This window comes from Gymnodraco acuticeps, unplaced genomic scaffold, assembly GCF_902827175.1.
Source record: "Gymnodraco acuticeps unplaced genomic scaffold, fGymAcu1.1, whole genome shotgun sequence".
Taxonomy (NCBI): Eukaryota; Metazoa; Chordata; class Actinopteri; order Perciformes; family Bathydraconidae; genus Gymnodraco; species Gymnodraco acuticeps.
This window is the reverse complement of record NW_022992351.1, coordinates 5,359,915-5,376,901: the sequence shown is the minus strand read 5'-3', so window position 1 is coordinate 5,376,901 and position 16,987 is coordinate 5,359,915. Positions and strand designations below refer to the sequence as shown.

At 46.8% G+C, this 16,987-nt stretch overlaps 1 protein-coding gene across 2 annotated transcripts in view; it reads right to left on the bottom strand.

The window, feature by feature from the left end:
- Positions 1-450: 450 nt before the first annotated feature.
- cntn3a.1 (contactin 3a, tandem duplicate 1) overlaps positions 451-16,987 on the bottom strand; it is a 111,319-nt gene continuing 94,782 nt past the window's right edge. For both annotated transcript variants that reach the window (XM_034209134.1, XM_034209135.1), the window contains 2 exons: positions 2,718-2,883; positions 451-1,894 (listed from right to left, as the gene is read on the bottom strand). In XM_034209134.1, the coding sequence (XP_034065025.1) occupies positions 1,803-1,894; positions 2,718-2,883 (258 nt within the window). In that variant the 3' untranslated portion in view covers positions 451-1,802. The remainder of the gene's footprint in view (positions 1,895-2,717; positions 2,884-16,987) is intronic.

Genomic DNA, 16,987 nt, shown 5'->3' with positions numbered 1-16,987 from the left:
TTTTGGGTACATTCTTAGCTTTAACTCTAACTTCCTTTTGTCTGTGTGACATTTATGTCAAACTGTGTATTCTTGACCTTTGAAAAAATAGCTTTCTCACGCCACTTACAGTAAAAGCTTTTTTTCCAGAGCAAACTCCATCTGCTCAGTAAGAACATAATACCTTTACTTTACCAAGGCTTTCGCCACTGTATAGTTAGTTTAATAGGTTTATTTTTCCGCTACTTCCCCCCCCCCCACCCCCTTAACCTGTCTGCCTTTTTCTCCCCTACCCCCACCCCCCCCCCCCCCCCCCCCCTACCCGACTTGTAAAGCGACCTTGGGTTTCCTGAAAGGCGCTATAAAATATTATATATTATTATTATTATTATTACTTCGCATAGCACAGCCTGGTGATGGACAACCTTTGGCTCTTTGGGCCTTTTTCTGACACCAAAGAAAGAAAAGAGGAAAATGGCATTATATTTATTAAAAGCAGGTTGATTCATCCAGACATCCTAAGCAACGTAGGTACTACACTGACCAATCTCATGCCAAACAGCAGCTGACAGTGAAACACTGTCCCCTACTTAAAATAAGCTAGAAAATCAGTATCACTGCCACTGTATCACAATGCTCATCATGAGAGACGTAGGAGAAAGGCATGTTGTTTCTGAGCCAAAAACGGCCAAAAATATGATCTAAAAAGTAACAAACGGGAAATTCTCAACAAAGTGTAGGGCAAGGTCAGTTATCCATAGGTTACAGCATGAGTGAGCCAAAACACAACGCAGGAGGAGGAAACATAAATAAAACTCTCTTGAATAATAACAACATGGATACTAATAAAAAGACTTAAGGCTCATTTGGGACCTGAGGATTTCAAATATACAGTGTATACAACAAAGCGGCTCCCACTGCTCAGCAAGCCTTTGTTACACACTTATCACGGATGTGGGAGAAAGGTAAGACATCAATTAACCAACACAAGTCTGCTGTTTACAACTGAAGCCATATTGGGGATGTACACGCTGCATTTTCACACAAAGATACAACAGTTGGAACTGAACCTACTCGATTCAATACCTTTGGTTTACATTTTCATGGCAACTTTGAGGTTTGGATGTAATGTGGTGTAACGTAAAAGCATGAATAAAATCCAAGCAAAGTCACAAAGGTCCCAAATTCTTGTTTGGCAGAAAGGAATGAGGCTTAGCTCCCTGTTTTTTTTGGCAGGGATTAGTAACAGTTGGTTTTCCTTCATAGACAGTACAGGAGGTTTCCCAAAGAGAGGAGGGAAAACACTTTACCCATTTATTGTCTTAAATGTAACTTCACTCACATGAATATGAGCTATGCGAGGTCTCCTCCATCCCCATTCAAAATGAAATATCAGCATCCAAAAAAAAGTCCAAAGGTTCACACAAAATCCATCTCACAGAACCTGCACAGTCCAAAAGAGAAAACATATACACATCCTATTGTGCATCACACACCACCGGCTCCGAGGTTCAAACCATATGAAAATATCCACTGCTTAGAAGGGGGCAAAGAAAGAAACATAATTCAAAGAGACTGCCGTCGAGTCATGTCCTTTCACTTCCTTAAAAGCAACTTCTGAAAGAGCCACTTCCTTTCAATAACTCCTTCATAAAGGCGGTGAAAGAGAAACTTCCCCAGAAAGAGATCTTTGTAGAAAGAAGAGGAAAGACACAGTAGGGAAGGGAACAGGTGGAAATGCGGCTGTCAGTCTCTTGTTGTCTCTGACCTGCTGTTTCTCCTCCTAAAAAGCAGCTGTAGTGCCTGGTTGATGCAGATGTTTGTCATAGTACAGTCCTGACTGTGATGATTAACGCTGCAAGGTTGACCAAGGAATATGGAGAAGACTCTGGAGCTGCTCCTTTGGCTATGGAGCCTGAAACACACAAACAAATCAACAAACAAATCAAGATCCAGCAAGTGCATGTTTAGTGTTTAAGAGTCTGGTATGGTCTGGAAATGTAGCTCTGTATACATGGCTTGAGTATGAACTCCTGACATGAAAGCGTCATGTTTTCTTATCACAGTAAAACATTATAAATTGTATTCAGTGTAACGAATTACAGTGTGGTGCGAGTACACAACTGTGTCGATAGATGGCACTGGTACGCTGCCCTCAAATATGGCTTTCAGAGAGCTAGAGTGTAAACATGTAGGGTGGTAAGGAAAAATACATCCTAAAACCACCAGCTACTGCCAATATTATTTGCATGTCTGAGTCCATTTAGCCGTTATATGATATGCATTTCTCAGACTGTGGATGTGAGACTATATTTGACAGCTAAGGGAAATGTAAACACCACAAATATACTTAGCTTTCAGAGAAAATGCTTATTTGAAGACTCACGTTTTTTTAACCAGCATTTAATGGTGGGATACCTCTTTGAAGATTCAGAGATTCCTGTTTATGTAAACAGCCCTAAAATACCATAATGCAAAGCAGCTAAATAACATGTTGCCTTTACTAGGCATATTTTAAAGCCCATAAACATAGAGGTTCATTTAGCTAAAGTGGACAAAAGAAGTTGAGGAAATGTGGACAAAAAATAATTCTCACATGATCGAAAGACCAGTGTTTGCAGTTACACTTTTCATGAGAAAATCTAACTCAGCTGAATGTATCTGTTTTTACACTGACGTCTCGCACTCAGAGACACACAGACATCATTTTCACATGTCATGTGTCAGCACTGTCCCACCTGCTATTTTGGGGATGGTAATCTGGCTGCTGCTGCCTTCCCCTCCCTCACTGAAGGGTTTTATCTGGATAACGTAGTCCTGGTTAACTGGCAGCGACAACTCCAAGGAGGTGGTGTTGGTCTCCACCACACTGGGGTGGCTGTGTTTGTCCTGGCTGTACATCACCTGCAGGAAGCAGAGAGGCAAAGACGGTGACAGCGTGAAGCATGGCATGGAGCCACAAATACAATGCATCATTATGAGGGGTTTCAGACTGTCCTCGTTGATGCTCTGACAACAACATCTCTCTGTTTCTCTCAGACAGCTCCGGGAGATGTCATGTGCTGCCTGGGAAACTAACAAGGATAAATCTGACTGTAGATATCTACACATGGCTGTGATGGAGCAGCAGAGGAGAGGGGGGTGTAGAGATGCATCCATCCGGTCTGCTGCAGCCTGACTCTGAGCTGTGGATGCATCTGCCCATTAGACTATACACACTAAGCCCCACTCTCGTGAGACTCCTTTAACGTAGTGAGAATTATGTGCTGCTACTGTACGTGACTAAGACACTTATATAGTCTCAATGTAGGAAGCTGCAAATTAATGGCGTTTTTTATTGGTAAGCAACGCAGCACTACAGAATGAGTCATAACAACCTGGAATGAACTAATCATTAAAATGTGTATTATGCATATGATGCTGCTATGAAAACGTACACATCACAATCAGGGAAAATGCGAAGGAACATTTTTAAATATTCTGCAATAACACCCCTATTTAAACAATCAGAAACGTTTTTTTCTGAGGCTGACACCATGTGGCCAAAAAGAACGAGATGTGGGTACTGTGGTTTTGAAGGGATTGTTATTTTAAGGCGAGGAGGCAATTTGTGAAGGACCTTGACATCTAACAAACAGCGTAGCATCAACAAATATCAGCGTATTAATAAGGAGTAAATGGAGCACGTGACAGTGCGTCATACTGTGTTTTGTTGGAATCTAAAAAAAACATTTAGTTGTCAGAGTTCTATTTCGTCCCTACTGACTGCCAGAAGCGGTGCTTTAGCACTGGATATGTCCATCACGCGCATGCGCAGCTCGAGTACTAATAACAACAAAGTCACTGTGACCCACGCGACACCGGGGCCCTTTCTCATTTCATCAAATCCCCCTCCTCTCTCCTCGGCTCCCCTCCTCGACTCCTCCGTTCGCATCTCCTGTGGGCGGGACTAAGTCTCGAGGATAGGAGTCGAGGAGGGGAGTTAGAGAAATGAGAAAGGGCCCGGCTATATCTGCCGGTGTTGTCAGATGATCTGTTCCTTTCATCTTCTCGCTGCGCGAGAGTACCGTGGCTACATTCTTGTAGCCTGCAGCGTTCGGTTGGAACGTTTGATCTAAGGCTTTCCCTGCAAACAGCTGGCTGCGTGCAGCTTCGCGACCGATCCAGTCGGAGCCGCGGGCTTACTCGTTCTCCAGGACGTGTGGCCGGCTGCGCAGAAACTTCGACGGACAGGTTGGTGTCGGCTTGGTCTGTGATGGCAGTGTTTCCTCTCTGTCTCCCAGCTAAGTTGTCCTGATTACTGTCTTGTTGCTATTTGGCTCAAACTTAGCTCGTGACGTCACTGTGTGTGAAAGAATAGGATGGGTTAGATGCAGAGAACAATCTTCACTGTGTGCTCTGCATATGTGGCCATTAAAGAGTATTATATTATTATATTATTGCTAGTGTGCAGCCGTTTGGCTGACACTTTTAAGCACTGGCCATGGTTACTACTGTAACAGCGGTTCTATGCCGCGTAGGCACTGGCCACGGTTACTACTGTAACTACGGTTGTATGCCGTGTAAGCACTGGCCATGGTTGCTACTGTAACTATGGTTGTATGCCGTGTAAGTACTGACCATGGTTACTACTGTAACTTTGGTTTGCACTCAGCAAACCCAAGCACAAAATCCGCGTCAGGAACCTGAGGAACATCAACCCGGAAACCATGACCTTGGACCTCCAGCATCTCTCTTCCACCAACTTCTCATCAGTAAATGAGTCAGTGGAATACTACAACCAGTCCCTCAACAGTCTCTTTGATCTGCATCGTTAGGAGGATGAAGCCTTCCATCTGTGTCCTGGACCCCCTTCCGTCAGCTCTGGTGAAATCCTACATCAGTACCATGAGCCCCATGATCACTAAGATAGTAAACCTCTATCTCCATGTCCCCTCTGCCCTCAAAACCGCTGTCATCAAACCTAGTCTCAAAAAACCCTCCCTTGACCCGGGAGTCCTGGCCAACTACAGACCAATTTCCAACCTCCCATTTCTATCAAAGGTGCTGGAAAAACTAGTTGCAGCACAGCTCCAGGACCATCTAAACTCAAACAACATATTCGAGAAGTTCCAGTCTGGTTTGCGCTCAGGCCACAGCACAGAAACTGCCCTGGTCAGGGTCACCAATGACCTGCTGATGACGGCTGATGCTGGCTCTCCCTCTCTCCTCATCCTCTTCGATCTCGCTGCAGCTTTCGACACCGTCGATCACGGCATCCTCCTCCACCGTCTCCACTCCACCATCGGACTCTCCCCTTGACTGGTTCAGATTTTACCTCACCGGGAGAACAGAGTACGTCTCCTTGGGTGAGGCAGAGTCGTGTACCCATGATGTCACCTGTGGTGTCCCTCAAGGATCAGATCTCGGCCCCACCCTATTCACACTCTACATGCTCCCACTTGGCTCTATCATCAACCGACATGGAATATCATTCCATTGTTTTACGCTGATGACACCCAACTGTACCTCAGGATCAACACTACCTCCTCTGCAGCCCTGCCTTCACCCACACTTACTGCCTGCCTGGAGGAGATACAGGCGTGGATGAAGCAAAACTTCCCTGAAACAGAACAGCTTCAAGACCGAAGCCATTATAGTTGGCACCGACACCAAGTTCGGTCATCCACCATCACCACCATCACCTTCTCCCGCCAGGACATTACCCTCTCCTCAACAGTCACCAACCTGGGTGTGAAAATGGACGCCCATCTGACCTTTGAGGCCCATATTAAACAGCTGTGCAATAACTCCTATCACCTCAGGAATGCCAGGTGCCCTCGGCCTTAGTACAGGGTCACAGACAAACTGCTCTGTGAGGCCTACGACACAGCGGCACGCATGGGTCGTAAGGGGAACTCCCTCTCCCATCTGATGCTGGCTGTCTCTACCTCTCTGCAGCAGGCTCCGGCCGAGCCTTCTTTGCTGGGCCTCAGTGATGCATCACTGCAAGCCTTTGCCCTTATGTCTAGGGAATTAGGACGAGTTATGTCCTTATTGGTGCAGACTCGTTGCCAGGTTTGGCTTGCTCAGTCACCACTGTCGGAGACATGTCCTCCGTAGTGTAACAGTCGAGCCAGGGGAGCTGTTTGGGGCAGCTGGAACGTGCTGCCCAAGCTAGGCGGTACAGGCTGCAGCTCTCGGGTCTTCATAGGCCTGTGCCCACTCCCAGCAGGCCCAGGGGCCCCTTTGCAGCCGCACTCAGCCACCAGCTTACAGTGGTGGTCTGCGGAGGTCCCAGCGGCCCACTCAACCGCCTCCCGGTGGATTTCGTGCCCCCGGTCGCCGGCCTTCTAGGCAGCCTGAGCCTTACCGGCGCCCCCCAAGGTGCCCCCGAAGTCCCGGGGCCGGTCGTCGGCTGGTTTTCCCAGCAGCAGCTCAGTTACTGGGCTGCCTGTACTTCCGACCCTTGGGGGGTTCCACCTTAACCCAGGGGTACGAACTGCAGTTCCGGCCCCTAGCCTTCGGCCGGGTCGAAATGGCAGTTGTCAGCGATCCGGCGAAGGCCTTAGCTCTGGCCCAAGAGTTGTCCGTCCTCTTGGCCAAGGACGCAATCTGGCCAACAGACCCTCTGCTCAGCCTGGGGGGGTTCTACTCGGCGTACTTTCTTGTGAGCAAGAAAGTCGGCGGATTTCGTCTGATCTTGGACCTCAGAGGAATCAACAGATTCCTGAAGGTGGTGCCATTCCATATGCTGACCGCAGCACATGCACAGAGGAAGTGGTTCACAACCGTGGACTTGAGGGATGCCTACTTCCATGTGCCAGTTGCATCTCACCACCGGAGGTTCTTGAGGTTTGCCTTTCAGGGCCAACACTATCAGTTCCGGGTGCTTCCCTTTGGTCTCTCCCTCTCTCCAAAGGTGTTCACCAGGGTCGTGGCGGAAGATCTCGCACCCCTGCAGGCGCAGGGCGTGAAGGTCCTGCCGTATTTAGACGATTGGCTGGTTTCGCCTTTTATCTCTCGTAGCCCGGTTGGGTCTAACAGTAAAACCGGGAGGAGTTGCCTGGACCCTTCCCAACAGGTCACGTACCTGGGGATGGTCCTAGATTCGGCCGCCATGAGGGCCTACCTGTCACCTCGTTGTGTGAACGACATTTTCCACTTTCTTCCCATCTTCAGGCTGAGCAAGATGGTGCCGTACATTCAGTTCCTCCGGCTCTGGGGCGGACTGACGGCTGCCTCAGCCGTTGTGCCCTTAGGCCTGCTGTCGCTGCGCCCCATGCAAATGTGGCTGAACAGCCTTCACTTGGACGCCAAGTGGCACAGACACAGAAGAGTCAGGGTGTCTCATCGGTGCCTCCACTCTCTGTCCCGCTGGAGGGACAGGGCCTATCTTTTGATGGGCGTGCCCAGGGGCGCCATCCCATCCCGCCGGGAGACTGTCACTGCAGATTAGGGGTGGGCGATATTGAAAAATATATTATCACGATATTTTTCAAGCAGTATCACGATAGACGATATTTTTTCATGTCGGTTATTATGGTTACGTAACAGTACAAGCACCTACACGGTAACAGAAACTAAAACAAAAAGGAGTAACAGACCAAAATAGCATTTCAAGCTGGTTTTATTTCTGAAATGAATCCCTGAATGAACAATTCAACATTTTGATATGGCTTCAAGGCACAGTTTCTCAGTATAAAAATGAACTTTCTGAGGTAGCACTAGCACTAGCGTGTCAAACAACTCGGACTGAACTACCAACACGAAAGCAGAGGTGCGCTGACATTGTGAAATCGATCGGGCTTGATATATGGTGAAATTAAAATCAGTAGGTGAGGCTGGGGGAGCGGGAGGGGAAGAGGCTCTCCGTCCGCTGTCATAGCCCCCTGCGCCGTGCACGGAGAGCCTCTTCCCCTCCCCCAGCCGTTCAAATCCAGTTTTGGACAGTCTGCCGTGGTTCCATCCCATTTCAAGTGCTGTTCGAGGCTCGGCGTAACCCTCGGAGCACACTCTCCAATCATAGAGCTTGAGGACTATCATGGGGTTTGTCAAACAGAGCACATGGTGTAGTCCAAACGATAGCTGGGGATTCTGGGTAGTGTAGTGTCTTCTGCCATCCTTTACTCCGAAAAAATATTTGTTTCTCCGAATCGAAGGGGAAAAATACAAAAGCATTGCACACAATTTAAACCAATCAATGTTGTGTAATTAACAAGGATAATCTGGTGTTTTTTAGTCGATGAGTAGTGCAGATATCACTGTAAAATCAATCGACAGTAAGGGGAATGTAACCGGGTGTACAATTCTCCGTTATCCAATGAGAATGGACGCTCACATTGCCTTTAAGGGCAGCCGACACAAACGAATGCCGTGCTTCCATGAGCGTCAAATCCCGCCGCAGATGGGAATACATTGCAATCAGTTGAAAGCTATTTGCGTCCCTTTATGAAGCTGAAGGAGCCTAGGAGCGTCACAACTGCACGCCACGGACACTGACCAAACGTCGCTCCTGGACGATTATGGAGTGAGAGTGTGTTGGCTAACCCTAACCCTAGCCGGACAGGGGATCGTGTCCGTCTCTGTGGCTTCAGGCTTGATCGCCGTTCAAATGACAGTTTTAATGATCTCAATGGGAATGGTTAGCTATATGCACGCAAATAAAATAAAATATAAGCCAACAGAATCAACCAAGACAATAGATGAAGTGCAATACTGTCTGAATCCTGACTAGACAGCTTTAGAGCATGTCTTTCACATCAGTTTTTTTTTGTTTCCAAGTTTTTATTTATTTTATTTATTTGTATCACGATAGATACGATATCTCTGAAAAAGCATATCGTGGAGACCTAATATCGTCACGACGATATATATCGTCATATCGCCCACCCCTACTGCAGATGCAGGTCTCTCAGGTTGGGGTGCAGTGTGGCAGGGCAGGACTGTTCAGGGTCAGTGTTCTGCCCAGGAGGGTGCACGCCATGTCAACGTGCTAGAGCTTCGGGCTGTGCAGCTTGCACTCACACACTTTTTACCCCAATTGGGGGGCAAGCATGTGCTTGTTCCTTCGGACAACATGCCCACTGTTGCCCAGACTGCAGTCCTTTCTAGATAGTGGACGTTCTCACTCCACTTTGAGAGTTCAGGTGGCTGCTATTCCTGCCCGACATGTTCGGGTCGACGGCGCCACAGTGGGGTGCCACAGGTCGGTGTCCCTCTTCCTGAGAGGGGCTTTACGGCAGCGTCCCCCTAGCACCCAGAGGGCTCCGGCTTGGGACCTGCCCCTGCTGCTGGATGCCCTATCATCTCCTCCCTTCGAGCCCCTGGCCCAGGTGGGGCTTAAGTGGCTGTCCACGAAAGCAGCATTTCTGCTTGCCATAACCTCAGGGAAGCGAGTTGGGGAGTTGCATGCACGGAGAGTGAGCGATACATCCCTCAGGTGGGACTCTCAGGTATTGCCCTTTTGGAAAATGTGGTATTCCTGCCAAGGTGCTTCCACAAACCCACTTCAATCAGCCTATCCAGCTGGCACGCTTTGACATTCAGGAGAACGGCACGTCAGAGTTTCTGGGCCCTGTGGGTGCCCTAAGGGCGTATATCGATGCTACTGCCTGTTACGGCAGTCAAAGCAGCTCTTCGTATGCCATGGCGGCACTAAAAGAGGTTGTGCCCTCTAAACAGCGGCCGCCCCACTGGGTTGTCGATACCATCTCACATGCCTATGGGGCCAGTGGCCGCCCCCTGCCATCAGGGCTGAGATGCCACTCTACAAGGAGCATCTCAACATCTTGGGCTGCCCTGAGAGGGGTGCCCCTGGAGACTATCTGCGCCGCATCTGGCCCATTCTCCAGGTTTTTATCGGGTTAATGTCGCCACTCCCCATCCTTTGGGCGTGGTCCTTTTGCAGAGCTCCGCTGCTTCCAGTAGTGAGCAAGGGCTTGGATTCTTCATGACATGATTGGTATAAGTCATCCAGTGCTAAAGCATCGCCTCTGGCGGTCAGTATGGACAAAATAGAACGATAGTTACGTCTGTAACTACGGTTCTATGAGTCCCGGATGATCGCCAGAGTATCCTGTCACTCAGAATTCTTGTGTGCTCGCGAGAAGATTCTGGGAACAGATCCTCTGACAACACCGGCACGTGGGTCACAGGTAGGGTTGGGTACTGAGAACCGGTTCCGGTTCCGAACCGGTTCCAACATTTAAATTCCAACGGCATCATTTAGAAATGTGAATTTCGGTTCCGCTTTTCGATGCCTGAGGAAATGTTTCTCGCCGCTCTCCGTAGCCTACTGTATGACTGCGGCGGGCGGGAAATGTAGCGTTGTACCTACACTTCCTACAGCGTAACCTGTGACCAGGGCCAGCCCGTCGCACTGGCGTTATAGATGTCCGCCTAGGGCGCCAGATCTGTGGACGCGCTGCGCTGACAGCTCTGGGAGGGAAACAAATTGTTTTGACCGTTGGTGCTCATCCTAATTTTCGGCCTTGATGTAACAACATTCATAATTAAGTAAATGTAACACCCTTTTCATCCCGGAAACACTTTTCATTTGCCCTGTACGATGGGCGCTGTAAGTGATGAAAATGGGGGATGTTGGCTTATCTGGCACCCGCAGCTCACAGCCAAAGTGCGAGTGAGCGTGGGAGTGAGCGAGGGAGAAAGGGAGGTTGCACCGGTACCAGCGCTGTTGTTATTAGCATCTGGTGCTAGCTGCTCTAACGGATATTAGAAGAAGAGGTTTCTACAATGATGTGGAGGGAGAGTCCTCTCCAGTCAGACTGAGGCTGATAACTACAGCTCAGTGAGGTAAAGAACTCTGAGTGTTTAGATTGTTCACTTTAGTCTAAGTTATCTCAGTGGGTCTCAAACGTTTTGATCACAATTTATGTAAACACATATTTCCAAGGCACTCCTTTATAATTATTGGGATAAAACAGGTTTGAAATCATTCCAATGTATACTATAGGCCAGTAAACCAGACATATCGTTTTAAACTGGAGAGATAAAAAAAGATGCATAAATAAAATAGTAAAATAAGATATGAACAACAAAAATAAAATACGTTACATGTATTTGTTATTGGCTATGGTAGGTTATTGGTTATGTTCACATACTTATTTAATTATTAAAATGTAAACTGATCTTTTTCATATGGGTGTTTAGAGTTGTACCCCCTAGATCTAGTCTCTAGTAATTCTGCTTAAAGTTGTGGTGGTTGCATTCTCCAGCCACCTTCCTTGTGTGTGTGTTTTCCCTTTCCCTTTTATTGTATGGACGGACCACAAGAACCTGGCGTACATCCAATCTGCCAAGCGCCTTAACTCCCGTCAGGCTCGATGGGCCCTGTATTTCGGCCGCTTCTCATTCACCCTCACCTACCGTCCAGGGTCACGGAACCTCAAGCCTGACGCCCTCTCTCGCCAGTTTGCTTCCGATGGACCAGCTGCCAGTCCAGACACTATCCTGCCTGCCTCCTGCGTGGTGGGGGCTGTTACCTTGGAGATTGAGTCATTGGTAAGGGAGGCCCAGCGAGCGCAGCCTAGCCCAGGTAACTGCCCAGCTAATTGTCTTTTTGTGCCTACCCCTGTTCGCTCCAAGGTCCTGCAGTGGGCACACACCTCTCGTTTCTCATGTCATCCTGGTGTCCATCGCACACTGTTCATTCTCAAACAACGCTTCTGGTGGCCTTCCATGGCTCAAGACACCAGGGCCTTTGTTGCTGCCTGTACAGTGTGTGCCCGCGCCAAGTCCTCCCACCAGCCTCCCGCTGGCCTGCTTCGCCCACTGCCAGTACCTAGTCGCCCTTGGTCGCATGTGGCATTGGATTTTGTTACTGGACTTCCACTTTCACAAGGAAATACCATCATCCTAACTATTGTGGACAGATTCTCAAAGATGGTACACTTTGTGGCTCTTTCCAAACTTCCCACTGCCCGAGAGACTGCAGATCTTCTGGTCAACCATGTAGTTCGACTTCATGGGATCCCCACCGACATCGTCTCTGACCGGGGCCCCCAGTTCATTTCCCACGTTTGGAAGGCCTTCTGTCAGGCTCTGGGAGCATCGGTGAGCCTGTCATCTGGCTATCATCCTCAGACGAACGGGCAAACAGAACGGGCCAACCAGGATCTGGGGTCGGCCCTTTGTTGTGTGGCTTTCAAGAACCCTTCATCATGGGTCCCACATCTGCCATGGATCGAGTATGCCCACAACTCCCTGCCAAGTGCAGCCACAGGTATTTCACCTTTTCATTGTGCCATGGGTTTCCAACCACCTCTGTTTCCAGCCCAGGAGGAGGAAGTTGCTGTTCCCTCCGTTCAGGCCCACCTTCGTCGCTGTCGTAAGGTGTGGAGGGACACCCGAGCAGCCCTGCTCCGCTCCGCTGCCCGCAACCGCCTCATCGCAGACTGCCACAGGACCCAGGCCCCCAACTACTTACCAGGTCAGAGTGTTTGGCTTTCGTCCAAAGATCTCCCACTCAAGACAGAGTCAAATAAACTTACCCCACGGTATGTCGGCCCCTTCATCATCGACTCCATTATTAATCCATCTGCAGTCAAACTCAAACTTCCCTCACACATGAAGGTTCATCCAACAATTCATGTATCTCTGTTGAAACCTGTTGCCAGCAGTCCTTTGTCTCCTCCAGTGAGTGTTCCCCCACCCCCCGCATCATCAATAATCATCCAACCTACACCGTCAGGCGATTGTTGGACGTTCGTCGCCGTGGAAGGACACTGTTTCTACACGGACCACTATTGCGGTAAGCATGTTGTAACTTCCGGTTGTTGTCATCTCCGGGTATCCCGTGTGTCCGTTCTGTTGCTGATAGCTTATTATCTTAACTTAATCGATCGTTTTAAAACTCTTGATCACGGCAACTGCCTGACGTTGTAATCACACGTTACTATAACTTAAGCTCTCACAACTCTCCTTCTCTTAGCGACTGTAACTCCACAGTTGCCTACACTCTTTTCGGGTTTGCTAACGGTAGCTACTTTAGCTTGATAGCTAGCCATGGCTCTTTCCCCACCCTCGGGTGCTATTTCCTGCTCTAACTGTCTCATGTTTGGTTACTTCCCTACCTCCTTTACTGGTACCGGTACATGTGTTAAATGTAGTATAGTTGTTAGGTTGGAGGCGGGAATCATAGACATAGAAGCCCGGCTCCGCATCTTAGAAAGAAACTCAGCTACAGTAAAGCCCATGTTAGCCGGTGCGGACCGGCAAAAGGTAGCTCCTATTAGCCGTCCCCCGGCAACTCCCGAGCAGCAGGGAGACTGGGTGACTGTTCAGAAGGGGCATAACGCGAAACCCGCAGGTCCCCACCAACCCGTTCACGTATCTAACAGATATTCCCCACTCAGCGAGACACCCGCTGAGAAGCCAACTCTGGTTATTGGTAGCTCTATTATGAGACACGTGAAATTAGAGACCGAAGCCTCCACAGTCACATGCATTCCGGGGGCCAGAGCGGGCGACGTTGAGGCGCATCTTAAACTGCTGGCTAAAAATAAACGTAAATACAGTAGGATTGTTATTCACGTCGGTGGTAATGATGTTCGTATACGCCGATCAGAATGCACCAAACTTAATGTGGAGTCGGTGTGTAGTTATGCTAAGACAATGTCGGACAACGTAATCTTCTCTGGTCCCCTCCCCAATCTGATCAATGATGACATGTATAGCCGCATGTCATCATTTCAGCGCTGGTTGTCTTGGTGGTGCCCAGCAAACAATGTGGGCTTCGTAAATAATTGGACAGCCTTCTGGGGAAAACCTGGTCTGATTAAGAGAGACGGCATTCATCCTACTTTGGAAGGTGCCGATCTCATTTCGGCAAACATTTCAGGGCTTTGTGGACTTAATCCATGACAAACTGGAGTTGAGACCAGGAGGCGGAGTCGCAGTCTTACACGCTTCTCTGCGCTCTCTCCTAGGCAGTCATCCATAGGAATCCCGAACCCAATAAAATACCCAATATTAGCGGTGTGTGTGTCTGCCCAAGGACAAGTTAAGGTAAAACCTAATAGAGGTGTCATACATAATAACCTAATCAAAGTAAATGTAACAACTACTACAGTGCAACAAAACAGGAATATTAAATGTGGTCTCTTAAACATAAGATCTCTAGCATCTAAAGCAATATTGGTAAATGATTTAATATCAGATTATAATATTGATATATGCTGTCTCACTGAAACTTGGTTGAGACATGAAGAATATGTCAGCATAAATGAGGCCACTCCACCCAGCCATATCAATACTCATATTGCCCGAGGCACGGGCCGAGGAGGTGGAGTTGCAGCCATCTTTGACTCAAGTTTACTTATCAATACTAAACCAAAATTAAATTATACCTCCTTTGAAAGTCTCGTTTTTAGTCTTACGCATCCGACCTGGAAAACTTTGCAGCCAATCTTATTTGTTACAGTGTACCGTGCACCAGGTCCTTATTCAGAATTCTTATCTGAATTCTCTGAGTTTTTATCAACTTTGGTTCTTAAAACAGATAAAGTAATTATCGTAGGTGACTTTAATATTCATGTTGACGATGATAAAAATAGCCTTACTGTTGCATTTAACTCTATATTAGATTCTGTTGGTTTTTGTCAGAGTGTAAATAAACCAACCCACTGCTATAATCACACTCTCGACCTTGTTCTGACTTATGGTATTGAAATTGAGCAACTATTAGTCGAACCGCATAATCCTGCTTTATCCGACCATTTCTTAGTAACTTTTGAAGTACTGTTACTAGACTACAAAGCATTAGTCAAAAGCTCCTGCAGCAGAAACCTATCTGTTAGTGCTATAGCCAAATTTAAGGAAGAGATTCCACCAATACTTAACTCGATAGCATGTCTGCATGTAAGGGAGGAAACTTATACAAAATGTACACCACCCCAAATTGATCATGTTGTTGATAGTGCTACAGATGCGCTGCGAATACAATTAGACTCTGTTGCTCCTTTGAAAAAGAAGAAAATAAAACAACATAGACTAGCTCCATGGCATAATGCCGAAACCCGCAAAATAAAGCAAAAGTCGAGACAACTTGAAAGGATATGGCGTTCTACTAAACTTGAAGAATCTCGTTTAATTTGGCATATTACTCTCAATGAATATAAGAAAGCATTGCGTAAAGCGAGAGCAGCTTACTACTCTTCATTAATAGATGAGAATAAGAATAATGCAAGATTTCTTTTCAGCACTGTAGCCAGGCTGACAGAAAGCCACAGCTCGATTGAGCCTTCTATTCCCATAGCACTCAGTAGTAATGATTTTATGTGCTTTTTTAACAATAAAATTGTTACTCTTAGAAACAAAATTAATGACCTCTTGCCTTTGACCAGTATAGTGTTATCAACAGCTCCCGGAAACGTAAGTTCTAATATTACACTAGATAGTAAACTAGAATGCTTTTCAGCCATAAACCTTGAACAATTAAATTCAATGATTCTCTCTTCTAAACCATCAACGTGCATGTTAGACCCAATTCCAACTAAGCTGTTGAAGGAAGTTTTTCCATTAATTAGCACTTATTTATTAAATATTATGAATATGTCTTTATTATCAGGCTATGTTCCACAATCATTCAAAGTAGCAGTGATAAAACCGCTTCTTAAAAAGCACAACCTCGATCCAGAGGTTTTAGCCAACTATAGACCTATTTCTAATCTTCCGTTCCTCTCAAAAATTCTTGAGAAAGCGGTCGCAAAACAGTTGTGTGATTACTTAAAAAACAATGATTTATTTGAAGCTTTTCAGTCTGGCTTTAGAACACATCATAGCACAGAGACAGCTCTGGTTAAAGTCACAAATGACATTCTAATAGCCTCTGACAAGGGACGTGTCTCTATTCTTGTTTTGCTCGATCTCAGTGCTGCATTTGATACTATCGACCATGATATCTTATTGCAAAGACTAGAGCACTTAGTTGGCATACAGGGAACTGCTTTAGACTGGTTTAGGTCCTATCTATCTGAACGCTCTCAGTTTGTACGTGTCAATGATGAATCTTCCACGCAAACCAAAGTTAGCCATGGAGTGCCACAGGGCTCAGTGCTCGGACCTATTTTGTTCACATTATATATGCTTCCGTTAGGCAATATTATAAGGAATCATTCTGTAAACTTTCATTGTTATGCGGATGATACTCAACTATATTTATCAATCAAGCCTGATGAAATTAATCATCTAAATAAAATTCAAGACTGCCTTAAGGACTTAAAAACGTGGATGACCTTAAACTTTTTGATGTTAAACACGACCAAAACTGAAGTTATTGTACTTGGCCCGAAGAATCTACGAAACAAATTATCTAAGGATATACTAACTATGGATGGCATTAATTTGGCCTCCAGTGAGACTGTAAGGAATCTTGGTGTTATATTTGATCAGGATTTATCCTTTAACGCCCACATAAAATCAATTTCAAGGACCGCCTACTTCCATCTACGTAACATTGCAAAAATCAGGCATATCTTGCCTCAAAACGATGCAGAGAAACTAGTCCATGCATTTGTTACTTCAAGGCTGGATTATTGTAACTCTTTATTATCAGGGTGTACCAAGAAGTCAGTCAAGTCGCTTCAGCTGATTCAAAATGCTGCGGCTCGTGTACTAACCAGAGTTAGGAAAAGGGACCACATTACTCCTGTTCTGGCTGCCTTACACTGGCTCCCTATAGAACACAGGATAGAATTTAAAATTCTTCTTCTCGCCTACAAAGCCCTTAATGGGCAGGCGCCATCTTACCTTAAAGAACTCATTATACCCTACTGTCCTACTAGGGCATTGCGTTCCAAGAATGCAGGGTTGTTGGTTGTTCCTAGAGTCTCTAAAAGTACAATGGGAGCCAGAGCCTTTTCTTATCAAGCTCCACATTTGTGGAATCAGCTTCCAGTTTGTGTTCGGGCGGCAGACACCCTATCCGTTTTTAAGAGTGCGCTTAAGACCTTCCTTTTTGATAAAGCTTATAGTTAGGGCTGATTAGATCCAGCCCCTAGTTTTGCTG